The sequence below is a fragment of the Podarcis pityusensis genome, assembly GCF_964106645.2.
Source record: "Podarcis pityusensis genome assembly, chromosome: 13".
Lineage (NCBI taxonomy): Eukaryota > Metazoa > Chordata > Lepidosauria > Squamata > Lacertidae > Podarcis > Podarcis pityusensis.
Genome location: NC_138038.1, coordinates 49055223 through 49082026, shown reverse-complemented (window position 1 = coordinate 49082026; position 26804 = coordinate 49055223). Strand labels below are relative to the sequence as shown.

Sequence of the window (26804 nt, the reverse complement as noted above, 5' to 3'; positions counted from 1 at the left end):
TGGCCCCCTGTTTAAAAGTTTGAGGACCCCTGATCTAGCCCAACCGCCCGCAAAGGGAGGGGGAGCCCTGTTTTCTCTGGATTAAAACGGCTGGACACATTCTGCTGTCTTTGGAATGTTTTATTGAAAAATTTAAAATAAAAAAGGCAAGATGGTTAAGTTTCTTTGAGACAGCAGACAAGAGACAGCGGATTTTAGTGCAAGCGTACAAATAGTTGAGAAATGATCCTGACCTATAAATGCGGGCATTACTAGCTATAGGGATGAGCAGAGGGTCACACGTACAAGCCAGGATAGGGGATGGCAAGGCTTATCAGGGAATACTCTTCTGTAACAAGTTGCTCCTGCCACAATTCATGCGTGAACATTTCCCCCGTCGCCGTTTCCTTTGCCTCTCGCTAACTTTATTCTCTAATGTCACTTAGAGTTGCCAGCTTTTTCTGTGGACCCTGCTCCTATGTCTTTAGAAGTATCTGGCCAGATGTAGCGATATTTAGTGGGTGGCCAACTTTTTTCCCTTGCGAATGCTCCTCTGCTTCTAACAGAAAATTCGCAGCTAAGCACACGTTAGAAGGCAGAGGAGCATTTGCAGGAGAAAAAGTTGACTCCCGACTTTTGGCAGGGTGGGCAAACTGCAGTAAGAGAGAGAAAAGGATTTACTTAATCTGTGTTTATCGGTAATAGAATCCAATATTCCCCAATTGGTATATCTGAGTGTGTTAGAACAAGCCCTTTTGCTTTCTCCCTGCATGGCCTACACTACAAAGCCCAACCATCTCTAGGATACGCTGTCCTGACAGCCCCCCAAAGGGCCCAGAGGGGGCTGGGATTCTGCAACAGCGCCAGAAACGCCATCCCCGATCCCTGTTCCTTCTTGATGCTGTTCCAGCTGCTCCTCAGTGACCTTTGGGGGAAGCCAAAGATTTGAATCCGATTTCAACCGGTCAGTTGAGGGAGCTTTTCCTTTTCACTGCAATTAATTCTGAAGTTAGAAATGAGCAAAGAGACAGCGAGGTTCTGGTGTACCCAGGTCCTGTGGGTGGACGTGCGGGTGGCAGCCTGTGAGGGAAATGAACTCTGCACGTGTTCAGAGGCTCCCTCCCTCTGAATCCCATCCACGGTTTTGCTCTGGGGATCCCCTTCCCGCTTCGAAGCCTCACAGTATGGCGACACAGGTGCAGGCCACGGGCAAAGGATATTTCCGCCTCTCGAGGTAGAAGGACTTGTTGACATTCGCACAAGGCCTCCGATAGTAGACCGTTGTGTCGGCAAAGATTTGGACAGACACCCCGTTTCGCTCCTTATGGACGAAGCTCTTTTGGGTGGCATTTTTCAAGGAGACGCAGGAATCTTGGCAGATACACTGGGCACTCCAGAGGAGTCGAGGGTAGCGGGAGTCGTCAGAGTCTTCCCTGGGGGAGGCAAGAGAAAGGACAGGTCTGTCTTTGAGCCATTATGACTGGATGGTGGTCTGATGGGGGAGTGCACTGGGATGCCGGTTGTGGAGTGAAAGGGAAAATAAAATAAAATAAAATAAAATAAAATAAAATAAAATAATAAAATAAAATAAAATAAAATAAAATAAAATAAAATAAAATAAAATAAAATAAAATAAAATAAAATAAAATAAAAAGTGTGGGATGAGGAGCTTTGGGGGACTAATGCTGGGTTAGATTATCCTTCCCCAACCCGGTGCCCTCCAGATATCTTGGAAAGGAACTCCAGTCACCCCTGAAACTGGTCTGACTGGAAGGGACCCTGAGGAGCAACCAGTCCCTGCGAGGCAGGAATATGCAGCTGTCCCATTCGGGGATCGAAGCTGCAACCTCGGCCCCCTCAGCCCCCTGCTCTAACCAGCTGAGCTCTCTGTGAAATCTGGAGGGCATTGTTGGTGGTGCCTGGCAGGGCCAAAGGGATGCCTCTTTATTTCCAGTCGGTGGTGCAGCAATAAAAGTGCGAGCACATTCGTAAAGCTAAGCAGGGTCCAGTATGGTTTCAAATTGGATGGGAGACCACACTTGGAGATTCCTGCATTGCAGGGAGGGGGTGGACTAGAGGACCCTGGGGTCCCTTCCGACTCTACGATTCTATGAAAATGGGATGGATGAGGGGGCAGAGGAATAAAAGGTACGATTGTTCTCTCTTACACATATCGCCAAGGAGAACTGGAGGCCATGTTCTTTACACCAGGAATCGAGCGGCAGTCGTCAGAGGAAGACACGGACCGGGAGGAACGGGCAGACTGGGTGGACTGGGAGGAATGGGCAGTGAGCTTCTTCACGACTTCATTGAGTGTCGTCTCTTCACAACAGTTTGAGGAGGACATGCATTGGAAGGCCTGGCTGGCCACAAACGTCGAGAGCAGGAAACACATCGCAGCCTGGAAGGAAGGAAGGAAGGAAGGAAGGAAGGAAGGAAGGAAGGAAGGAAAGGCAAGAGGGGGCAGCGGTCACAACTGGTCATGGTGGAACAGCCCAAATGGGACTGCTCCAAATATTATTTTGCCTTACGGAGAAATCTAGTAGCCCATTTCCCACCCCCTTTTCCTCGCAGCCTTCCTAAGTTGGAGTACAGTGGTACCTCAGGTTAAGAACTTAATTCATTCTGGAGGTCCGTTCTTAACCTGAAACTGTTCTTAACCTGAAGCACCACTTGAGCTAATGGGGCCTCCTGCTGCTGCTGGAGCAAGATTTCTGTTCCCATCCTGAAGCAAAGTTCTTCACCCAAGGTACTATTTCTGGGTTAGCGGAGTCTGTAACCTGAAGCGTATGTAACCTGAGGTACCACTGTATTCTATTCCCAGAATGACGTGGGCAGGGATCTCTCCAAAAACCTGCCTGCAAAATTGGCAGAATCAAGTGGTACAGTCTTTCCTGGACTGCGTCATTTCAACCATTTTTGTAAAATAAAATAATTTTAAACATATATACTCTAATGATAAGTATATTATATAGTAGATGATATATTTTATATATAGCAATGCAATATATCTATACAGATATAGATAAACACTTAAAATTTAAGCTGTGTTTTATGTGCATTTCCCCCCCCCCCCCACACACCACTTGGAGCTCTTTGATGAAGCTGCTTGTCATTCTTGCTAAGTAAATGCATGAGGAAACTTGGAATTTCCCCCATGAGAGGGATGGAAGGAAGAAGACAACAGCTGCAACTTCCTTGCACATCAATATCTAGCATACAAGGAACAAGGCTGGGTTAGTCCCATTTCCCAGACATGCTACTTTTTTTTACATTTCAGGTGCTCACCCCTTAGTGGGGTGGGGGGGATTCAGACTCACAGCCCAGCCATTCGCCCCCCCCCCCATTTGGAAATCTCACGTGCCAAAGTCAGGACAATGCTTGCCCTTCGGACAAAGTGGCCTTTGCTCTCCCCCCTCTTTTTCTAGCTCACCTCAATGAGCCAGGGAGCAAAGTAGGGCAGCCCCACACAATCGCTAGACCGAGTGAACTGAGGGTGGAAATTCATTCCCGTCTCCAAAATACAGGGATCAATATGGCTGCCGTGTCCCTAGTCCCACCTCATGCCTACCAAGTTTCCAGACGGACAGAAATTAAACAGATGAGGAGTCAATGAATAATATAGAGCACAACGAAGGATCAGTAATCAGATTCCATTTAGATCGGGTGGGGGAGACCCGGTTCGTGCGGCTAGACTACAACACCCATCGTCCCTGACCACTGGTCCTGCTTCCTAGGGATGATGGGAGTTGTAGTCCAACAACAGTGGAGATCCAAGTTTGAGAAACACTAGACTGGGAGTCATCGCAGAAAGGAAACTTGAGAAAGGTGGGCAAGATGATAAATCAATGGGTTGTCCTCCGGGTATATTTAAAGCTACCACTCTCACCAGTCCCAGCCAGCTTGGCTCATATGAGGAATGATGGGGAGGAGGCATTAAAAATAATTCCCCGCACTCCACAAGATGGTCGAAGCCATGGTCTGACGTGGCTTTGACAGGGGGATCAGGCGAAGCAGTGGCAGAGGAGGGAAGGCCCTTGGACAGGTCTCAGCCTTAAGGACAAAAATGGAACCTCCAAGACCAGCAGCACTCTACCTCTGAATAGCAGTTACTGGCAAGGAAGAGCGGGAGGGGGCTGGGCCTCCGAGTGCCTCAGAAAAATCATCTGGTTGCCCCGTCTCAGAAGCCGAAAGGATCTCCGCTTGGATCCCAGAAGACCCTGCTTAGGTTCTTATGAGAGAGGCTTGAAGGTTTTGAGGATGGGGGCTATTCATCTGTTATTATGCTTGGAAGTCAACAGCACAATTCCTAGCCCCCCAAACATCTCTGGGAACTAGCAGCAGAACCCAAAGGGCCTCCCTGCGGACCCTGCTTCAGCCTTCCCCCTGCCCCTTCCCTCCGTGTAAGGAGCAGGATTGGTGCACTTACCAGCTGAGTCTTCTCCATGTTAGATCTCCGGGAGCAGGACCTCGTAGACGGCTCTGGGAACTGCTGTCACTCTGAGCCTCGGGATCCCTATTTTATCGCCGGCAAGATTCCATTCATTTATTCCATGCAAATTTTGGAATAATAAAAAAAAAGAACTGAGCGCCTATTTCCTGAACGTATAATCAATGTCTCTTTTGTTTACCTTATGCTGGATGGGTAATAGAAGGTGCCCCCCAGGATCAAGGGACTCAGGCCCAGTGAGATATTAGCACCTGAGAAAATTGAATTTTCCTTCCTTCCTTCCTTCCTTCCTTGCTTCCTTCCTTCCTTCCTTCCTTCCTTCCAAGATGGAATTAGCTTTTAAATAGCAGGACTTTCCCACCTATTCATAAGTTGCTTTGACTTTTTACAGATTAAATCTTCTGGTCCAGACATTTGACCCACAAGCACCCAAGAGTTTGTGCCATGAACTAGATAAGGATGGAGAAATTCTCGCTTGGAGCATCATCTCTAGGACGAACGCACCTTGCAATTTCTCTGAGAAGACCAGAGGAGCCCTCTTGGATCGGGACCAATTGCCCAGCGTCCATCGTTGTGCTCAGGTCCTGTTTTCCTGCTTCCCTCTGGGGCATCTGATTGGCCAGTGGGAGAACAGGATGATGGAGCAGACAGGTCATAGGCCTCATCCAGACGGACTCGTCTTATTGAACTCTGAATCCAGAGTCCTTTCTCCTGAGGGCAGACACTACTCAAGAAAACCCAGGATGAGCCATGAGAGTGTGAGTTCTTCCCTGCCGGCTCCTCCCTGCTACCTGGTATTCAGAGAAGATAGACTGCCCCTGACCATGGAGGTTCTCTCTGGTGCTCCACAGCTTGCTGCAAGGCTCTCCCTCAAAGGGCTGTTGCACCAGCACTGAGCAGTGGGTGCTGAGAACATTTAATGCCCCCTCTCTTCTTGGAAGCGCATGGAGTCATGGACTGGGGAATAGCTTCATGGGTCAAGAGCGAGCCAGCAGTAGATCACAGCCTGCATGTTCCAGTTCACTCTTCATTAGCAAAACTATGTTCTGCAGAGGGGTGTCAGGCCTCATGAGCGCAGCAACTCCTCCTCTCTGGCAGGTCTTGCCTCCAGGAAGCAGTGCTGAGACTGAGGGCTCCTGCCTCCCCACAGCTGCCCCTCCTCTCCAGGGTTACCCCCAAGCAATCAGAGACTGCGCCAGCGTGAAGCCAACCTCTCCTCCACCCTTTTCATGCCTCTACTAGCTCCTGGAGACCAGGTGGAGGGGAGTTTGTTGCAGGAGGCGGAGGAGACATCCAGGACTCTGTTCCAGTCTGGCCCATCTCTGCTTCTTGGCCTCCCTGCTCTCCTGCTTCAGCTTCTGCCACACTCTCCCCACTCGCTAAACCCTGTTGCCTCTTCCGTCCCTGACACCTTCCCCCGCCCCACAGTCTTTTCCCTCTGAACACCCATCTTCCTCTGACCGCTGATCCTCAGGCTCTGAGCCCTCTTCCCTTGGGGGTCCCCCAGCTGGTCCCTCCCACCATTCCTCTGGGGCCACCCAGTCCATGACAATGGGGCTGGCCCCCCACCTGGGCCAGAGGAGGGGGCCCAGCAACCTGGAAATGTGTCTCTAGCCTTGACCTTCGCCCAGGTCCTCTGGGTCCCTGGCATCTCAGTTCCCAGGGGTGGCAGCACGCCAGCCAGACCCCACAGCCTCTGCAAAGATCGAGATGCTGAGCTCAGGAGCCGAGCTGCCCCCCGTCCACCTGCTCGGTCCAGAGTCCACCCCCCTCCTGGTTCTGGCAGGGAGCCCAGGCCGTGTGGTCAAGGTGTGGTCCTGGCGGAGGGATGTCCCCTCAGGCAAGCAGTTTGATGCGTGGGCAGTCATGTTGATCTTTGGCCTGGGCTCTCCTGGTGGTTATGAAAATTTGGAAAGCTATTTTGTTTTTCTAGGATTCCCTCCTCCAAAGGTGCTTCTCAGAAGGCTGCTGGCCCTTCCCTGAAAGATAAGGCGGCTGTGCCTGAGTCACTCAGTCAAATGAGGAGCTGCGGCAGGGAGGGTTGACCCCCGTGAGACACTGTCGCTGCACATCACCCTAAAGCGGCTACAATTGGGGGGGTACCTTCTTTGTACACCACAGCTGAACCCCAGGACCTCCCTTTTCTGATCTCCAGGGCTCAGCGGCGACCTGTTTTTCCTCTGCCCTGAGTGAGGCTTTTCCTCTGCTGCCTTTCTCCTTTGCTCAGTTCCACGACAGGCTGCAAAACACAGGGGAACCTTCCTCAGTCAGGACAGGGCTACATTGCTCATTGCATATTAAAATGCTGTCATGTTGGAAACGTATAGAAATATTAGTAACATTCAGTGGTGTGCAGGAATCGTGAATGGCCTGGCATCAGAAGGACAGAGAGTGTGCAGACATCCAGGCCTGCAGGGATGGCGTGCAATGTTGGAAACGCCCCCCCCAACACTTCTGGGGCCCGGAAGTGGGGGGCACACAGGACGGATGCAGGGGAAGGGCTCAGCTATTCTGGAGGAGCAGGAACGGCGTGCAGGGACACAGCACAACATCCCTGCCACGCGAGGTGAAAGCATCTTGCAAGGGAAGCAGATCTGCTGGGAGAAACACAGCAAGAGGGAACTGGGGGTGGGGGGGTTAAGCCCCAGGAAGCGGAGAGGGCTGCTAAAAGGCAAAGCTCGCTTTCTTGGGGTGGGGGGACTGCCAGCGAGAATGATTTTGCTTTTTGCTCTGCTAACGCTCCCCAGAAGTGAGTCCTCCAGCGTCACCACGTATATGGAAAGGGCTGAGTGGTGGAGTTTGGTCCTTGAGCAAAATAGGGTTGCCAACTTTTCTGTGCTCGCAGGCTCCTCTGCAACGTGACTTGCATAAGCAGAGCTGCTGATGGTGAAGGATGGGATGAGAAAATGCAGAATGCTGGAAGAGTCTTGTAGTTGAGTGGATAGCCAGCGTTCCTTGGTCTTCACAAAAGGAGTCTACAATAAGATGAGCTCACTGGTTCCTGCTGTCCTGCTTTTGGAACCCCTTGGAAACAGGCTGGGATGGATATTTCCAAATAAGGGTACTGTGCACAGGAACATAACCTCCAACATTTCTCTGAAGAAAATAGGGATGTCCAATTCCATAATGGAATAATAGTTCCAGCCACTCTGGCAGCTTTGAACATACGTAAAAAATAAAAACCTAATAAAACATTAAACATTAAAGAAACTCCCCTATGCAGGGCTGCCTTCAGTTGTCTTCTAAAGGTTGTATGGTTACTGATTTCCTTGGCTCGCTGGTTGCTTAACTCCATACCCTGCAACATTTATCCAATGAAAATAGCGACGTCCGAAGGAAAAGCGGGATGTACTGGGATCAAACTGGAAACTGGGATGGCTTCTGTAAATCTTGGACTGACTCTGGAAAATAGGGACACTTGGATGATATGCAGGGGCACACACACACGCACACACGTATATGCAACAGTCTAAACACTGGTAAATGTCAACAATCACCACATTTCTGACATTATCCAGATTGTACACTCATAGATGCATTTGTGCGCATTATATATCCAGTCAAAGTCAACATCAGGTTATATAATATTTCTATTGCGGGTGTGAGGATAGGAGCAAGAATTTTTTTCAACCCTGTCGCTCCTCACCAACGCCACGTAATCCTTATCCGTCCATCTCTGGGGTTCAATCCGCAGTCAAATTAGGTCGTCGTCGGAAAGCTGCTGCTGAACAATTGGTCCTTCCCATTTTCTTCTGCCTCGCCAAGGTGTTTCTGGAGAAAGGGTGGCGCGAGCTTTTCGGGGAAGAAACTTTTCCTCCCCTTTCCCCCCTGATGGAGGCTTCCCTCCTGTCTCCCAGGGACACGTCGCCCGATTGCTTTGTTTCGGAGAGAAATCCCAGCCAGCTTTCCACGGCTGCTGCCGATTTGCATCTCACTCTGTAGTTGAGCTGGGCAGGAAAATACCTGTGCGGTTGGTTGATAATACGCTGGGTAACCATGGCGAAGTAAGCAGAGTGGGGATCCCAGGAACCGGTGGGTGGGTGGCGGTCAGGGGTGGGCGTAGTGCTCCTCATTTTCACATTGATTTTTGGGAAAGGGGTTCTTTGTGGTTATGGAAATCCTGCACGCTGTTTCCTTTTTCCGGGATTCCCTCGGCCAAAGGAGCCTCCCAGAGTTAAGGTGGTCTCACCTTTAAGCCCATTATTGGCGAGTGAGGACTGTGTCACGTACGCAGGAATGCGACCCGACCACAAGGCTGGTAAGAACTGACCAGCGTTAGTGGAAAACGACTCCGTTTAAGGTTTAAGGAGAGTCCAGACACGTACAGTAAAAAACAGGGTTTGTTTGTTTGTTTTTTTGATTACTTTTTTATTCAAAATTAAAACAAAACATATTATCCAAAAACATATCATCCTTATTTCCCCCATTTTTCCTCCCTCCCCCCACAGAATCCACCCACCCCCACCCCAACTTCCCTCAGTTCCAGTCTTTGATTTCTCTAAAAATGCTGTTTTCTGCATGTTACACAGTTGTATAGATCCTCAAACTATTTAGCTGATAATTATCAATAAAAAGTTTGTGAATGTTTATTCAAAACCAGCCAAGGAGTCCAGTTCGCTTTGTTGCATCTTCAGATACTTTGTAAAAGGTTCCCATTCATCCTTAAAGTCACAGTTATCCTTGTCCCGTAGCTTGTATGTCAGTCTTGCCAGTTCTGCATAGTCCATCAATTTTTCTTGCCATGATTCTTTAGTTGAGGTTTCTTCAGTCTTCCATCCTTGTGCTATCAAAACTCTCGCGGCCGTTGTCGCAAACATGAAGATGTAGTAAAAAACAGGTTGAGCAAGTTGTACCTCATGGGTTGTGGCCGGCGGAGAGATGGTGAGGCGCTGGGGTGTTTGGGTGTCAGAAGCAGGTCAAGGACAACACACATGGCATTAGTGAAATTAACTCTTTATTCAAAGAAATAAACAGCTCAGGAGGCCAGTCCTGGTGAGCTCAGCTTCTTCCCAGTAGATCTTGCCCCAATGACGCAGTTGCAAGGGCTGAAAGTCTCCGCCTTCCCTCCTCCTCTCCTGAGTCCTTCCCAAGCAATCTGAGACTCCTTCAAGGGGTCTGGCTCTGCTTCGCTCTCTTCATGCCTCTCCTGGTTCTGGAGACCAGGAGGGAGGGGAGCTGGTCGCCCTGGTTCCTTCAGCATCTCTGCCTCTTGAGCCTTGCTCCTCTCCAGCCTCATCTCCTCTCTCTGGACTGCTTTCTGCCACGACTCTTCCTGCTCATGAAACCCTGTTACCTCTTCCTCCCACTCTGCTCCCTCTTCGCCTCTGGCCACTCCTTGTCATCCCAACATCGTCAACCCCCTGGCTCTGAGCCTTCTTCCCGTGGGGGTTCTGCAGCCGGTCCTTGCCACCGCTCCATGATTTTGGGTAGAAGCTGAACAGCTAAGGGCTCATCTGCACTTCTGCTTTCGCCCTTGCCCCGCTCCTTTCCCAGGGAAAATCCACTCTTTAGTGCTAAATTGGAGCAAACGTCAATTTGGACAAAACCCAAATTACCGTTTGCTCTGATTGAGTGCTGAAGAGCGCTTTTCCTTGGGGCAAAGCAGAGGGGCGTGAATGAGCCATAAGATGACATGTTTGCCTATAGTGTTTCCCCCACTGGAAATGTGCTCACAGACTCTTGGGCTCTGTCCTGTAATGCATCCCTGAGTAAATTATGGCCGATTGTGAATCTGAGATGAGCCTCCATACTTGAACCCCCAGAAGCAATCTTCCCCACCGAGATGTGGCACAAAAGAAATGAGGTGTCCCGTTTTTGGAGGGGGAGCACTTGGAAGGTATGTTCTCATTTTCTCTGGGTCTCAACAGCCTCTGGTTCGACCTACCAAACCTCACCACAGGAATCTGTTTCAAAGTCAAATATCCATCCTTATAATATTTACAGTTGAGACACAGGCAGGGTCTTCAAGAGCATGTGCCATGAAACACCCCACACACCCTCCCCACAGCACCGAGTTGTCACACGACCCACAAACAAGGGTTGGCAGCTCCAGGAAGGATTCCATACCTGTACCTACATTTCAAATATAACCGCCGATTTTGGAAAACAGCTCCAGGCCTGGCATTGCCAAGTGTGTGCTCCCACAGCCGAAGGTGCCACACATACCTAAGAAGAAGAAGAAGAGGAGGAGTTTGGATTTGATATCCCGCTTTATCACTACCCTAAGGAGTCTCAAAGTGGCTAACATTCTCCTTTCCCTTCCTCCCCCACAACAAACACTCTGTGGGGTGAGTGGGGCTGAGAGACTTCAGAGAAGTGTGACTGGCCCAAGGTCACCCAGCAGCTGCATGTGGAGGAGCGGAGACGCGAACCCGGTTCCCCAGATTACGAGACTACCGCTCTTAACCACTACACCACACTGGCTCCCTAAAGGAATAGCCCGGCCTAGTGGCAAGGGAGCATGGCACCACATTCCACACACAAACCCGGTTCAAGGCCTTTGTGCCCCAGTCAACTGTGAGCAGGAAGAAATTCAACAGGTGAAGTGTTTGGCTGCCACTGCCTTGCTGAACACCATTTCTTACGATATTTCTGTAGGGCAGCTGTTCTGGGCATCCTGTCTGCGCCAAAAAGCAAATTACCTGTTGGATTTCTGCCTGCTGTTGAGCAGATCGAGTTGCAGAAGCCTGGCAAAGGGGGAAAGGTGGTACCCTGCTCTCTAACCCTCGAGGTATGGGCAGCATCTTTGGGAAACCTCAGTGCCACTGAGCCAGGGGCTGATTTGGGTTCTCCAGAATCAGTGGTTGTGCATGCAAAGTAAGGCAGGGTATCAGATCCTTCCTGGAAAAACCTACATTTGTGTGTGTGGAGGGGGGGTTATGAGTGAAGGGGGGTGGCACTCTGCACATGTCCATTGAGGCCTTACCTCGGGTATTGGTGCACACATTCCAGGGCGGAGATTTGAGAGATCCGAGGGGTGAGACTTGAGGCTGCTTAAACCCGAAGAAAATTAGAGATCACTGTTCCCCCAGCTTCATTCCCCGTGATCCACCCATCTCTGATATCCCTCTTCTCGGGATCCCCACTCTGTTTACTTTGCTATGGTTACCCATCGTATTATCACAGGCATTTTCCTGCCGGTCAAAACCTCAGAGATGCAAATCTCCCACAATAGCCATGGAAAGCCGGCTGGGATTTATCTCTGAAACAAAGCGAAGCAGGTGTTCCTGGGAGACAGGAGGGAAACCTCTGGCAAGTAGGTGTACCTGGGGGAAAGGTCTCCCCCTCACCTGATCCACCCTTTCTGCAGAAATGCCTTGGTGACACAAAAAATGGGTCGTGTGGTTGTTAACGTAAATATTTTCCTCCAGCTTCGACTAGGACATAATTTGAATGAGGGCTGGACAGACAGGAATTATGGGGTGGTGAGGAGGAGGGACAGGGGACTGGGCGGGGGGGGGGGCAGTATGTATTATTGTGACTTTGGGCAGGGGTAGGCTATGTGCCTGAACCCCCTTCTAATTCCAGGATCCTGCACAGGTTCAATTCCCGGAATAGCCAGGCTACCTTCCAGGTGAGGAAATGGCCTAAGTACAGAACCTCAAGGGAACAAAGGAAATGGCTCTGTGCATTAGCGGAGCAAGAAGCAACATCGTTGTCATTGGCAGACAACCCGCCCTCCCCCTGAAAGTCAGCTTTGCCTTTTAGCAGCCCTCTCCGCTTCCTGGGGCTTAACCCCCCCACCCCCAGTTCCCTCTTGCTGTGTTTCTCCCAGCAGATCTGCTTCCCTTGCAAGACGCTTTCACCTCGCGTGGCAGGGATGTTGTGCTGTGTCCCTGATGGCGTTCCTGGTCCTCCAGAATAGCTGAGCCCTTCCCCTGCATCCCTCCTGTGTGCCCCCCACTTGCTGGGCCCCAGAAGTGTTGGGGGATCATCTCCAAACATTGCACGCCATCCCTGCAGGCCTGGATGTCTGCACGCTCTCTGTCCTTCTGCTGCCAGGCCATTCACGATTCCTGCACGCCACTGAATGTTACTAATATTTCTATACGTTTCCAACATGACAGCATTTTAATATGCAACGAGCAATGTAGCCCTGTCCTGACTGAGGAAGGTTCCTATGTGTTTTGCAGCCTCTCGTGGCTTTGAGCAAAGGAGAAAGGCAGCAGAGGAAAAGCCTCACTCAGGGCAGAGGAAAAAAGGAATCGCCGCTGAGCCCTGGAGATCAGAAAAGGAAGGTCCTGGGGTTCAGCTGTGGTATACAAAGATGGTACCCCCCGATTGTAGCCGCTTTGGGGTGATGTGCAGCGACGGTGTCTCACGGGGGTCAACCCTCCCTGCCACAGCTCCTCATTTGACTGAGTGACTCAGGCACAGCCGCCTTATCTTTCAGGGAAGGGCCAGCAGCCTTCTGAGAAGCACCTTTGGAGGAGGGAATCCTAGAAAAACAAAGTAGCTTTCCGAATTTTCATAACCACCAGGAGAGCCCAGGCCAAAGATCAACATGGCTGCCCACGCATCAAACTGCATGTCTCAGGGGACATCCCTCCACCAGGACCACACCTTGACCACACGGCCTGGGCTCCCTGCCAGAACCAGGAGGGGGGTGGACTCTGGACCGAGCAGGTGGACGGGGGGCAGCTCGGCTCCTGAGCTCAGCATCTCGATCTTTGCAGAGGCTGTGGGGTCTGGCTGGTGTGCTGCCACCCCTGGGAACTGAGATGCCAGGGACCCAGAGGACCTGGGCGAAGGTCAAGGCTAGAGAAACATTTCCAGGTTGCAGGGCCCCTTCCTCCTGGCCCAGGTGGGGGGCCAGCCCCATTGTCATGGACTGGGTGGCCCCAGAGGAATGGTGGGAGCAACCAGCTGGGGGACCCCCAAGGGAAGACGGCTCAGAGCCTGAGGATCAGCAGTCAGAGGAAACTGGGTGGTCAGAGGGAGAAGACTGTGGGGCGGGGGAAGTTGTCAGGGACGGAAGAGGCAACAGGGTTGGAACAGGGACGGAAGAGGCAACAGCGAGTGGGGAGAGTCTGGCAGAAACTGAAGCAGGAGAGGAGGGAGGCCAAGAGGCAGAGAGGGGTCAGACTGGTACAGAGTCCTGGATGTTTCCCCCACCTGCTGCAACAAGCTCCCCTCCACCTGGTCTCCAGGAGCCAGTAGAGGCATGAAAAGGGCGGAGGAGAGGTTGGCTTCACGCTGGCGCAGTCTCTGATTGCTTGGGGGGAACCCTGGAGAGGAGGGGCAGCTGTGGGGAAGAAAGACCTGCCAGAGAGGAGGAGTTGCTGCGCTCATGAGGCCTGACACCCCTCTGCAGAACATAGTTTTGCTAATGAAGAGTGAACTGGAACATGCAGGCTGTGATCTACTGCTGGCTCACTCACCCCATGAAGCTATTCCCCAGTCCATGACTCCATGTGCTTCCAAGAAGAGAGGGGGCATTAAATGTTCTCAGCACCCACTGCTCAGTGCTGGTGCAACAGCCCTTTGAGGGAGAGCCTTGCAGCAAGCTGTGGAGCAACAGAGAGAACCTCCATGGTCAGGGGCAGTCTATCTTCTCTGAATACCAGGTAGCAGAGTGGAGGTGGCAGGGAAGAACTCACACTCTCATGGCTCATCCTGGGTTTTCTTGAGTAGTGTCTGCTCTCAGGAGAAAGACTCTGGATTCAGAGTTCAATAAGACGAGTCCGTCTGGATGAGGCCTATGACCCGTCTGCTCCATCATCCTGTTCTCCCACTGGCCAATCAGATGCCCCAGGGGGAAGCAGGCAAACAGGACTTGAGCACAACGGACGGACACTGGGCAATCGGTCCTGATCCAAGAGGGCTCCTCTGGTCTTCTCAGAGAAATTGCAAGGTGTGTTTGTTCTAGAGATGATGCTCCAAGTGAGAATTTCTCCATCCTTATCTAGTTCATGGCACAAACTCTTGGGTGCTTGTGGGTCAAATGTCTGGACTAGAAGATTTAATCTGTAAAATGTCAAAGCAAGTTATGAATAGGTGAGAAAGTCCTGCTATTTAAAAGCTGATCCCATCTTGGAAGGAAGAAAGGAAGAAAGGAAGGCAGGCAGGCAGGCAAATTCAATTTTCTCAAGTGCTAATATCTCACTGGGCCTGAGTCCCTTGATCCTGGGGGGCACCTTCTATTACCCATCCAGCATAAGGTAAACAAAAGAGACATTGATTATACGTTCAGGAAATAGGCGCTCAGTTCTTTTTTTATTATTCCAAAATTTGCATGGAATAAATGAATGGAATCTTGCCGGCGATAAAATAGGGATCCCGAGGCTCAGAGTGACAGCAGTTCCCTGAGCCGTCTACGAGGTCCTGCTCCCGGAGATCTAACATGGAGAAGACTCAGCTGGTAAGTGCACCAATCCTGCTCCTTACACGGAGGGAAGGGGGAAGGCTGAAGCAGGGTCCATAGGGAGGCCCTTTGGGTTCTGCTGCTGTTCCAAGGGATGTGGGGGGGGGGCTATGAATTGTGCTGTTGACTGTAGCTGTAAATATAACCGGAGGGCAACCCCTTGATTTATCATCTTGCCCACCTTTCTCAAGTTTCCTTTCTGCGATGACTCCCAGTCTAGCATTTCTCAAACGTGGGTCTCCAGTGTTGTTGGACTACAACTCCCATCATCCCTAGGAAGCAGGACCAGGGGTCAGGGATGATGGGTGTTGTAGTCTAGCCGCACAGTCTGGGTCTCCCCCACCCGAATCTGATTCTGAATCTGATCTAAATGGAATCAGATTATTGATCATTCATTGTGCTCTATATTATTCATTGACTCATCATCTGTTTAATTTCTGTCCATCTGGAAACTTGGTAGGCGTGAGGTGGGACTAGGGACACAGCAGCCATATTGATCCCTGTATTTTGGTTGAAATGACACAGTCCAGGAAAGACTGTACCACTTGATTCTGCCAATTTTGCAGGCAGGTTTTTGGAGAGATCCCTGCCTACGTTATTCTGGGAATAGAATACAGTGGTACCTTGGGTTACATACACTACAGGTTACAGACTCCACTAACCAAGAAATAGTGCCTTGGGTTAAGAACTTTGCTTCAGGATGAGAACAGAAATCGTGCTCCAGCAGAGCGGCGGCAGCAGGCGGCCCCATTAGCTAAAGTGGTGCTTCAGGTTAAGAACAGTTTCAGGTTAAGAACGGACCTCTGGAACGAATTAAGTTCTTAACCCGAGGTACCACTGTACTCCCAACTTAGGATGGCTGCGAGGAAAAGGGAGTGGGAAATGAGCTACTAGATTTCTCTGTAAGGCAAATTAATGCTTTGAACAGTCCTCTTTGGGCTGTTCCACCATGACCAGTTGTGACCCTGCCCCCTCTTGCCCTTCCTTCCTTCCTTCCTTCCTTCCTTCCTTCCTTCCTTCCTTCCCTCCTTCTCCTAGGCTGTGATGTGCTTCCTGCTCTCGACGTTTGTGGCCAGCCAGGCCTTCCAATGCATGTCCTCCTCAAACTGTTGTGAAGAGACGACACTCAATGAAGTCGTGAAGAAGCTCACTGCCCATTCCTCCCAGTCCACCCAGTCCACCCAGTCTGCCCGTTCCTCCCGGTCTGTGTCTTCCTCTGACGACTGCCGCTCGATTCCTGGTGTAAAGAACAGGGCCTCCAGTTCTCCTTGGCGATATGTGTAAGAGAGAACAATCGTACCTTTTATTCCTCTGCCCCCTCATCCGTCCCATTTTCATAGAATTGTAGAGTTGGAAGGGACCCCCAGGGTCCTCTAGTCCACCCCCTCCCTGCAATGCAGGAATCTCCAAGTGTGGTCTCCCATCCAATTTGAAACCATACAGGACCCTGCTTAGCTTTCCAAATCTGCTTGCACTTTTATTGCTGCACCACCGACTGGAAATAAAGAGGCATCCCTTTGGCCCTGCCAGGCACCACCAACAGTGCCCTCTAGATTTCCCAGAGGGCTCAGCTGGTTAGAGCAGGGGGCTGAGGGGGCCGAGGTTGCAGCTTCGATCCTGAAGGGGACAGCTGCATATTCCTGCCTCGCAGGGACTGGTTGCTCCTCAGGGTCCCTTCCAGTCAGACCAGTTTCAGGGGTGACTGGAGTTCCTTTCCAAGATATCTGGAGGGCACCGGGTTCTGGACATAGCTGTCAACTTACAGATTTGAAAATAAGGGACCAGCAGCCTTGAAAATAAGGGACCAGCAGCCAAAATAAGGGACCAGCAGCCAAAATAAGGGACCAGCAGCCTCACCTGTTCCAGGCACTCCAGTCTTCCTGTCCTCCTGCAGTCTGGTCAAACTCATGCTGGTCACTTCGAGAACACTGTCCAACCAACTTTGTAACCAGAGGTTCAATTGAATAGAATCTGAATCACATGCACCACAAGGCCTATGCAGCCTCAACTTAAGATGGCTCCCCGGCCTGGCTTTGCACTGCAAAATTTGGAGCAGCACGTGCAACAAAATGGCGTCCAGCATTCAAAACCCCCCTCAGCTTGCATTAACTAGCCACACACAAGGCATGCAAGCTCCAAGTTCTTAGACTTCTTATTGGGTCAGCAACACAGCCAAGCAACACAGTTGGAGCCTCCCTGGCCGGCACGGAGGGAGAGAGAGGAGCTGCTTCCTTTTAAATTTAAGGGACATCATTTAAGGGACATTTAAGGGACATCCATCAATAAGGGAAAGCAGTGGGACATGGCGCTGGAATAAGGGACTGTCCCTTCAAATAAGGGACACTTGACAGCTATGGTTCTGGAAGGCTAATCTAACCCAGCATTAGTCCCCCAAAGCTCCTCATCCCACACTTTTTTATATTTTATATTTTATATTTTATATTTTATATTTTATATTTTATATTTTATATTTTATATTTTATATTTTATATTTTATATTTTATATTTTATATTTTATATTTTATATTTTATATTTTATATTTTATATTTTATATTTTATATTCTCCTTTGCTCCGCAACCAGCATCCCAGTGCACTCCCCCATCAGACCACCATCCAATCCTAAAAGGTCAAAAACAGACCTATCCTTTCTCTTGCTCCCCCAGGGAAGACACTGAGGACTCCCGCTACCCTCGACTCCTCTGGAAAGCCCAGTGTATCTGCCAAGATTCCTGCGTCTCCTTGAGGCACCCTGTGGAAAATGCCACCGAAAAGAGCTTCGTCCAGAAGGAGGGAAACGGGAAGTCCGTCCCAATCTTTGCCGACACAACGGTCTACTATCGGAGGCCTTGTGCGAATGTCAACAAGTCCTTCTACCTCGAGCGGCAGAAATATCCTTTGCCTGTGGCCTGCACCTGTGTAGCCATACTGTGAGGCTTCGAAGCGGGAAGGGGATCCCCAGAGCAAAACCGTGGATGGGATTCAGAGGGAGGGAGCCTCTGAACACGTGCAGAGTTCATTTCCCTCACAGGCTGCCACCCGCACGTCCACCCACAGGACCTGGGTACACCAGAACCTCGCTGTCTCTTTGCTCATTTCTAACTTCAGAATTAATTGCTGTGAAAAGGAAAAGCTCCCTCAACTGATCAGTTGAACTCGGATTCAAATCTTCCCCCAAAGGTCACTGAGGAGCAGCTGGAACAGCATAAATAATGAACAGGGATCGGGGATGGCGTTTCTGGCGCTGTTGCAGAATCCCAGCCCCCTCTGGGCCCTTTGGGGGGCTGTCAGGACAGCGTATCCTAGAGATGGTTGGGCTTTGTAGTGTAGGCCATGCAGGGAGAAAGCAAAAGGGCTTGTTCTAACACACTCAGATATACCAATTGGGGAATATTGGATTCTATTGCAGATCAACCCGGATTAAGTAAATCCTTCTCTCTCTCTTATTGCAGTTTGCCCACTCTGCCAAAAGTCGGGAGTCAACTTTTTCTCCTGCAAACGCTCCTCTGCCTTCTAACGTGTGCTTAGCTGCGAATTTTCTGTTAGACGTAGAGGAGCACACGCAAGAAAAAAAGTTAGCCACCCACTAAATATCTCTACATCTGGCCGGATATTTCTAAAGACATAGGAGCTGAGTCCACAGAAAAAGCTGGCAACTCTAAGTGACATTAGAGAATAAAGTTAGTGAGAGGCAAAGGAAATGGTGACGGGGGAAATGTTCACGCATGAATTGTTGTAGGAGCAACTTGTTACAGAAGAATATTCCCTGATAAGCCTTGCCATCCCCTATCCTGGCTTGTACGTGTGACCCTCTGCTCATTCCTATAGCTAGCAATGCCCACATTTATAGGCCAGGATCATTTCTCAAATATTTGTACACTTGCACTAAAATCCGCTGACCATCTTGCCTTATTTTAAAAAAAAAAATTCAATAAAACATTCTAACAACAGCAGAATGTGTCTTGCCTTTTTAATCGAGAGAAAACAGGACTCCTTCTCTCTTTATGGGCGGTTGGGCTAGATGATCCACTGGGTCCCTTCCAACTCAGCCCTTCTACGATTCTGTGATTCCCTGCGGCTGATACGTCCATGGCCCCCACCCCTCTGCTGCTGTCTCTCCCTTTCCGTGAGAGTCCCAGACTTATCCTGAGGAATATATTTTCCTCTCCCTCCGCTTTCCTCTCTCGCCAAAGTGTGCTGACTGCTCCCGCCTTAGATTTTGTGCATGATTCCCGAATGACGCTGTTACACTACTTTTCCTTTGGGAATATACTTAAGGCTTAATGGAGCCACGCTGCTACCTGCAACGATGATGTCACGGTGCCTGCCGCGTGATGTCATCATACTGGCCACCACCCAAGAGCACAGAGAACCAGCTTGTGCTGTGAATTTGCCACGTTTCAATGTCACTCAGCTTCATTTGGGGCAAGAATCTGGTGCAGGGAGCAGCTGTCGAACGGACAGAGATGTCACAGGTGATGCAAGACAGTACACAGGAAAGAGAACGCACCACCTGTTGCATTTCCTCCTGCTGCACACAAGATCCAGGCTCAGAAGTCCAGCCAGGGCGGCGGGAGATGGTATCCCGCTCTGTAACCACTGGGTGATGCTACCCCCAAGGTCTGTGTGGCTTATCTGAGATGAGAGAGATGGTAAGCTGGATATTACAGACACCAAACTCCCCCATATTAGTGCCAACATTTTCCAGCCAGGGAAAGGTGTGGGAACCTTCCTGGGACTTACTTCCTTTGTGTGTGAGTTGTAGCTACACAGTGATGGGGTGGTGGCACTCTGCACATGCTCAAAGAGGCCTTGCCTTGTCCTTGGTTACTGTACATATTATTGGATGGAACTTGGACTTCCGGGATTGAGATTTTGGAAGGTGGAATCAGAGGCTGCTTGGGCCCAGGGAAAAGGAGAGCTCACTATCCCCCAGTGTCCCATAATTCACATCCATAGCATTCCCGTTCTTGGGATTCCCACTCTGTTTACTTTGCCATGGTTACCCAGCGTATTATCGCAGGTATTTTCCTGCCCGTCTAAACCGCGGAGTGAGATGCAAATCTCCTGCAGTAGCCATGGAAAGCCAGCTGGGATTTCCTTCCGAAACAAAGTGACACGGGTGTCCCTGGGAGACAGGAGAAAAACCTCTGGCAAGTGGGGGGGGAGGGGCTGTGCCCCACCTGCCCCACCCAGGAACACCTCCATCACACATCAGAGCGAAGGGAATCCTGGAAATAGAAAACAGTGACCATAAGGACAGAAGAAGACTCTGTCTCTCTAAATGTCTCTCCTGTTATTTGTATTTTTATAAATGTCTGTCACTCTGTGACCACATTGCCTGCCGGTCTGCCAGAATCAGATCCAGGGGGTGGGTTTGGGACAGAGCAGGCGAGTTCGGGGAAGCCTGGAAGATCAGGAATGGGAGTTCTCTGCCAGAACCAGGTGGAGTGTGGACTCTGGACCGAGCACGTGGATGGGGGGGGGGGCAGCTGGACTCCTGAGCTCACCATCTAGAGATTTCCAAATTCTGTGGGATCTCACTGCTGTGGTTGGGGGGGTGCCTGCCCATGATTTGTGACTTGTATCAATATATCGAATATATTTTTGAGCTCTTGGGAGTAAAAAAAGTGGCCTAAAATGCAGTCAAAACAAAATAAAAAAATTCCTTCCAGTAGCACCTTAAAAGGTAAAGGGACTCCTGACCATTAGGTCCAGTCGTGGCCAACTCTGGGGTTGTGGCGCTCATCTCGCTTTATTGGCCGAGGGAGCCGGCGTACAGCTTCCGGGTCACGTGGCCAGAATGACTAAGCTGCTTCTGGTGAACCAGAGCAGCGCACGTGTTATGTACTGAGTTGAATAGGATCCAAACTGCAGCAGTCTGATTGGTCCTAGAACAATAGGATTCAGAATGCAGCAGTCTGATTGGTCCTAGAACAATGCAGCAGTATGATTGGTTGGCAGGAACCACCCAATCATGCTCCAGATAGAAGTGAATCCACAACCTGATTGGCTTACAGTAGAATTCCGGAATTAGCCAATCATGTGCAGCCCATTGTGTAAATAATGTATATAAAGCAGATACTTTGAGGGGACATTCATTCATTCCTCCTCACCACTATGAGCTGAATAAAGAGCATGAAATCACTTTGCAACTCTGAGTATATTTCAGCACGGAAACACCATTTACCTTCCCGCCGGAGCGGTACCTATTTATCTGCTTGCACTTTGATGTGCTTTCGAACTGCTAGGTTGGCAGGAGCAGGGACCGAGCAATGGGAGTTCACCTCGTCGTGGGGATTTGAACCACTGACCTTCTGATCGGCAAGTCCTAGGCTCTGTGGTTTAACCCACAGCGCCACCCGCGTCCCAAGTAGCACCTTAGAGACCAACTAAGTTTGTTCTTCGTATGAGCTTTCGTGTGCATGCACACTTCTTCATATACACTGAAATAGAAGCCACCAGACCCTTATATATAGTGAGAGGGTGGGGAGGGGTATTACTCAGAAGGGTGGTGGGAATGGGTGATTGGCTGATAGGTGTGGTAAACCTGTTGACGACTGTTAAGGACTGCAATTGGTCTTACAGGAAAAAGCAAGGGGTGAGATGGCTAAAAATAGCTTATCATGTATAAGAATCCAATGTCTCTACAGTGGTACCTCAGGTTAAGTACTTAATTCGTTCCAGAGGTCTGTACTTAACCTGAAACTGTTCTTAACCTGAAGCACCACTTTAGCTAATGGGGTCTCCTGCTGCTGCTGTGCCGCTGGAGCATGATTTCTGTTCTCATCCTGAAGCAAAGTTCTTAACCCGAGGTACTATTTCTGGCTTAGCGGAGTCTGTAACCTGAAGCATATGTAACCTGAAGCGTATGTAACCCGAGGTACCACTGTATTCTAATCATCCATTCCCACCACCCTTCTGAGTAATAACTCTCCTCACTTTCTCACTATATATAAGGGTCTGGTGACTTCTGTTTCAGTGTATCTGAAGAAGTGTGCATGCACACGAAAGCTCATACCAATAACAAACTTAGTTGGTCTCTAAGGTGTTACTGGAAGGATTTTTTTTATTTTCTTTTGACTATGGCAGACCAACACAGCTACCTACCTGTAACTAAAAATGCAGTTTATCAACAAATAAACAAACAAACAACACTTATAATCATCTTTGGTGCCTCTGAGGCAACCCACTGCCATTATTATTCCATTATTATTATTTATTAAATTTTTATCCTGCTCTTCCTTTCAAAGGAGTGCAGAGCAGCCGACACACAAAGCGATTACAACATCTAAAAGTGATTCCAAGACAGATGCAAACTTGGGAAAGGTTGGTAATAAAAAGGATGGTTAGGAGCTCAAATCTAAACCGGATAAGCATAGAGGCCACGTGAGGAAGAGCAACGGTCTCAAGCATAGCCAAGAATGCCTGGCTGCCCTTGAGAGTGAGTGATCATTGTGTGTTTATCTCACAGGCATTGTAGCTCCCTAGAGAAATGCCTCCAGACTGGATCTCATGCAAATCTAGTCTCTTTTGAACTCACTGTTTACAATTCTGGCCCCCACCCCCTCCCGTCGGTGTGCATGCGCTCACATGTTTGCGTGTGCCAGTCGAGGATAACAGTTCACATTGTGGGCTTCAGTCTGTGAAACAGGGCCGGCCCTGCCGTTTGGCAAGAGGGTCGGGTGGGGAATGGGCCGTAGCTCAGGGGCGTGGCATCTGCTCTGCAGACAGAAGGTCCCAGGTTCAGTCCCTGGGATCTCAAGGCAGGGGCCTGGATCCTTGGAAAGCGTAGGCAATACTGTGCTAAATGGACGAATGGGTTGACTCACAAGAAGGCTCCTGTGTACGGAGTGAATGGGCTGCCTCAGGCAGCAGGTTCTGAGGAGCGGTGGACAGTGGTGTGGGCCACATGGCCTGGCCTGGCCTGCCTTCCCTAGGCCAGCCTCCTGCTGACCACAGATATTTGTACAGTGGTACCTCAGGTTACATACGCTTCAGGTTACAGACTCCGCTAACCCAGAAATAGTGCTTCAGGTTAAGAACTTTGCTTCAGGATGAGAACAGAAATTGTGCTCCGGTGGTGCGGCAGCAGCGGGAGGCCCCATTAGCTAAAGTGGTGCTTCAGGTTAAGAACAGTTTCAGGTTAAGAACGGACCTCCGGAACAAATTAAGTACTTAACCCGAGGTACCACTCTACTTGGAATGTGGAAATCTCGTCCCGTTGCTTCAGGCAGCAGAAAGTCTGCATGTGCAACTGTACATTTATTATTTTGTGTTTTTATCTTGTACTTTTATGTTGCGAACTGGATGAAGGGCAGTACACGAATGTAAATAGATAAATACATTTAAAGCACACAAAGAGAGAGAGAGAGAGAGAGAGAAAGAAAGAAAGAAAGAAAGAAAGAAAGAAAGAAAGAATCCTGCAGTTTGTTAGTGGAACTAGGAACTGTGAGGCAGCGGTGGTGTAGTAGTTAGAGTGCTGGACTAAGACTTGGGAGACCAGGGTTCAAATCCTCACTCAGCCATGAAGCTCACCAGGTAACTGCCTCTCAGCCTGACCTACCTCACAGGGGTGTTGTGGAGATTAAAACGAGAAGAGGAAGAACCATGTAAGTTGCCATGAATTCCTTAGAGGAAAAAGATGGGATATAAATGCTGTTGTTTTCATCTTTCTTGGGAGACAATGGAAGAATGTGCCTTTGGGGGAAATGTCAAACCGTTGGAGAGTTATGAGAGAGACATTTTTGTAATATAAAAAAATTATTTATACTTTTCTTTTTTTTAATGAAATATTTATTGAAGTTTAGACATTGCAAAAAAAGAAAAAGAAAAAACAAAAGAAAGATATAAGCAATAAACAATTACAAAGCTTCAAAGGCAAAAATAAATACAGTAGTACAAAACATCAACAATACAAAAAGAAAAAGAAAAGAAAAGAAAAGCATTAAAAAAAAGCAAAACCCAAAAAAGAACAAACATACAAAAGAACCACATATTTTCATATCCTTATCTTTCATTTGCTTATTTCCTCGACTTCCTCACACCTCCTTTTTTGTATTCTAGTTCAATTAAATATTCCAGCAAGTCCTTTCCCTCTTTCACAAATTTAGTTCCATAATTTAACTTAACGCAGTTTTAGACTTAAATTTACATCTTTACCCAATGTCAATCTATTCATTATAATATTTCTACTAAAGTCATATAGCTTCTTTTCAGCATCTTTCTAACATTCATTAATTTTAGAATATTTCTGTAAATAAGCTTTGAATTTTTTCCAATCTTCTTCCACCGACTCTTCTCCCTGGTCTCAGATTCTGCCAGTCATTTCCGCCAGTTCCATGTAGTCCATCAGCTTCATCTGCCATTCTTCCCTGGTAGGTAGGTCTTGTGTCTTCCAATGCTTTGCAATGAGTATTCTTGCCGCTGTTGTAGCATACATGAAGAAACCTCTGTCCTTCTTTGGCACCAATTGGCCCACCATGCCCAGGAGAAAGGCCTCTGGTTTCTTTAAGAAGGTATATTTAAATACCTTTTTCATTTCATTATAAATCATCTCCCAGAATGCCTTAATCTTTGGGCATGTCCACCAAAGGTGAAATAAAGTACCTTCAGTTTCATTGCATTTCCAACATTTATTATCGGGCAAATGATAAATTTTTGCAAGCTTGACTGGTGTTATGTACCACCTGTAAATCATTTTCATTAAATTCTCTTTTAAGGCATTGCATGCCGTAAACTTCATACCAGTGGTCCATAACTGTTCCCAGTCAGCCATCATAATATTATGTCCAACATCCTGTGCCCATTTAATCATAGCAGATTTCACCATTTCATCCTGAGTATTCCATTTCAATAGCAAGTTATACATTCTTGACAAATTCTTAACTTTAGGGTCTAACAATTCTGTTTCCAGCTTTGAAATTATTTATACCTTTCAGGTTTATACATTTATACATTTATTACAATTTTCAATCATTTTAACATTTCAAAACTTGACTTCCTTCCCCCTCATTCTGTGCTTCCTTAAAATTTATTTTTAATAACTTCTGCATATCCAAATTAACTTAATTTGTTCATTTATTCATCTACTTTAAATATATACTCTGATCAAACTGCAGGTTATTACAATAATCCTACCAATGTTTTTATCTGTTTACAATTTACTTGTATATATTCAATAAACCATTTCCATTCTTTTATAAAAAGTTTGTTATCTTGATTTCTTATTCTTCCGGTAAGTTTCGCCATTTCTGCATATTCCATAAGTTTTTGTATTCATTCTCATTGGTGGAGGAACGGGGGGGGGGGGCGGCAGGGGGAGTGCAGGCAGCGTCACCACTTTCCATTCTTCCTTTGCTGGGACTTTTGCTTCTTTCCATTTTGGGGCAAGTAGCATTCTTGCTGCTGTAGTCGTGTAAATGAATAAGTTCCTATACAGTTTTGGTAGTTCTGTCCCCATAATTCCCAAAAGAAAAGCTTCAGGGTTTTCTTTACAAACATTATTTTAAACATCCTTTTCAATTCATTATACAGTGGTACCTCCATTTAAGAACAGTCCAGTTTAAGAACGATTTGGTTTACAAACTCCGCAAAACCAGAAATAGTGTCCCGGTTTGAGAACTTTACCTCGATCTAGGAACGGAATCTGAACGGTGGAAGGGCACCGACGGCAGGAGGCCTCATTAGGGAAAGCACACCTTGGTTTAAGAACGGTTTCGGTTTAAGAACGGACTTCCGGAACGGATTAAGTTCGTAAACCGAGGTAACACTGTATATCATTTCCCAGTAAGCTTTAACCTTACTACAAGACGCCACATACGATAAAAAGAACCTTCTTTCTCTTTACATTTCCAACACTGATTTGATTTCGATTTATACATTTTTGACAATTTACTCGGTGTTAGATACCATCGATTTATCATTTTCATATAATTTTCTCTTAGACCATAAGATGCTGTAAATTTTATATCCCTATTCCACCATCGTTCCTATGCTTCCATGCCTCTATTATGCCAAATATCTATTGCCCAATGTATCATTGGGGATTTTACTTACTAATCTTTTGTCTCCCGTTCCAATAATATTTTATACATTTCAGACAGCACTTTTACATTATATTCCAACAGTTCTCTATCCAGTTGTGATATAATAATAAGCTATAGGTCTGTGATGCTTCAGTTCCCAGGATGTGTGTGTGTGTTAAAAATCTATGGTGTGCATGCAGCCATTTTGATGCCTGGTGCAAAGGAACAGGATTGTACAAAAGCCTTCCATGTTGTTGTTTAGTCGTGTCCGACTCTTTGTGACCCCATGGACCAGAGCACACCAGGCCCTCCTGTCTTCCACTGCCTACCGCAGTTTGGTCAAACTCATGCAGGTAGCTTCGAGAACAGCGTCCAACCATCTCGTCCTCTGTCGTCCCCTTCTCCTTGTGCCCTCCATCTTTCCCAACATCAGGGTCTTTTCCAGGGAGCCTTCTCTTCTCATGAGGTGGCCAAAGTATTGGAGCCTCAGCTTCAGGATCTGTCCTTCCAGTGAGCACTCAGGGCTGATTTCCTTCAGAATGGAGAGGTCTGATCTTCTTGCATAAACAGTGTGTAAACAGCCGAGGCTTTGGGTCAGCTTCTGCCAAATGGGCTGCTGTAGTCCTCAAGATTCCATAGGATTCTTTCTTTTCTTTTCCCCTCCTTCTGGGGGGAAATGTAGCTCTACGAGTTGCAAACTACAGTTCCCAGGATTATTTGCCAAGGAGTGTGGTGGAGTCTCCTTCTTTGGAGGTCTTTAAGCAGAGGCTTGACAACCATATGTCAGGAGTGCTCTGATGGTGTTTCCTGCTTGGCAGGGGGTTGGACTCGATGGCGCTTGTGGTCTCTTCCAACTCTATGATTCTATGATTCTATGATTTGGGCAGGTGTGTTTGCTTTAATAATAATAATAATAATAATAATAATAATAATAATAATAATTTATTATTTGTACCCCGCCCATCTGGCTGGGTTTCCCCAGGCAC

At 48.3% G+C, this 26804-nt stretch overlaps 2 protein-coding genes across 2 annotated transcripts; one reads left to right on the top strand and one right to left on the bottom strand.

The window, feature by feature from the left end:
• Positions 1-137: 137 nt before the first annotated feature.
• LOC308462373 (interleukin-25-like) lies at positions 138-4806 on the bottom strand. Its single transcript, XM_080980056.1, has 3 exons — positions 4409-4806; positions 2148-2380; positions 138-1412 (listed from the first exon to the last, which is right to left on the bottom strand). The coding sequence occupies exons 1-3, from the start codon at positions 4424-4426 to the stop codon at positions 1157-1159; spliced, it is 507 nt and encodes a 168-aa protein (XP_080836182.1). The 5' UTR covers positions 4427-4806; the 3' UTR covers positions 138-1156.
• A 9536-nt stretch (positions 4807-14342) lies between these two features.
• Positions 14343-17864, top strand: LOC308460732 (interleukin-25-like). Its single transcript, XM_080977247.1, has 3 exons — positions 14343-14789; positions 15831-16072; positions 17458-17864. Exons 1-3 carry the CDS (start codon positions 14772-14774, stop codon positions 17723-17725), a joined length of 528 nt encoding a protein of 175 aa, XP_080833373.1. The 5' UTR covers positions 14343-14771; the 3' UTR covers positions 17726-17864.
• Positions 17865-26804: the final 8940 nt, after the last annotated feature.

Excerpts from the sequence above, each read along its gene's own strand:
- LOC308462373 (XM_080980056.1), bottom strand. Across the intron at positions 1,413-2,147 it reads AGTTCTCCTTGGCGATATGT|GGAAGACTCTGACGACTCCC; the intron begins GTAAGAGAGAAC and ends TGCCTCCCCCAG.
- LOC308460732 (XM_080977247.1), top strand. Across the intron at positions 16,073-17,457 it reads AGTTCTCCTTGGCGATATGT|GGAAGACACTGAGGACTCCC; the intron begins GTAAGAGAGAAC and ends TTGCTCCCCCAG.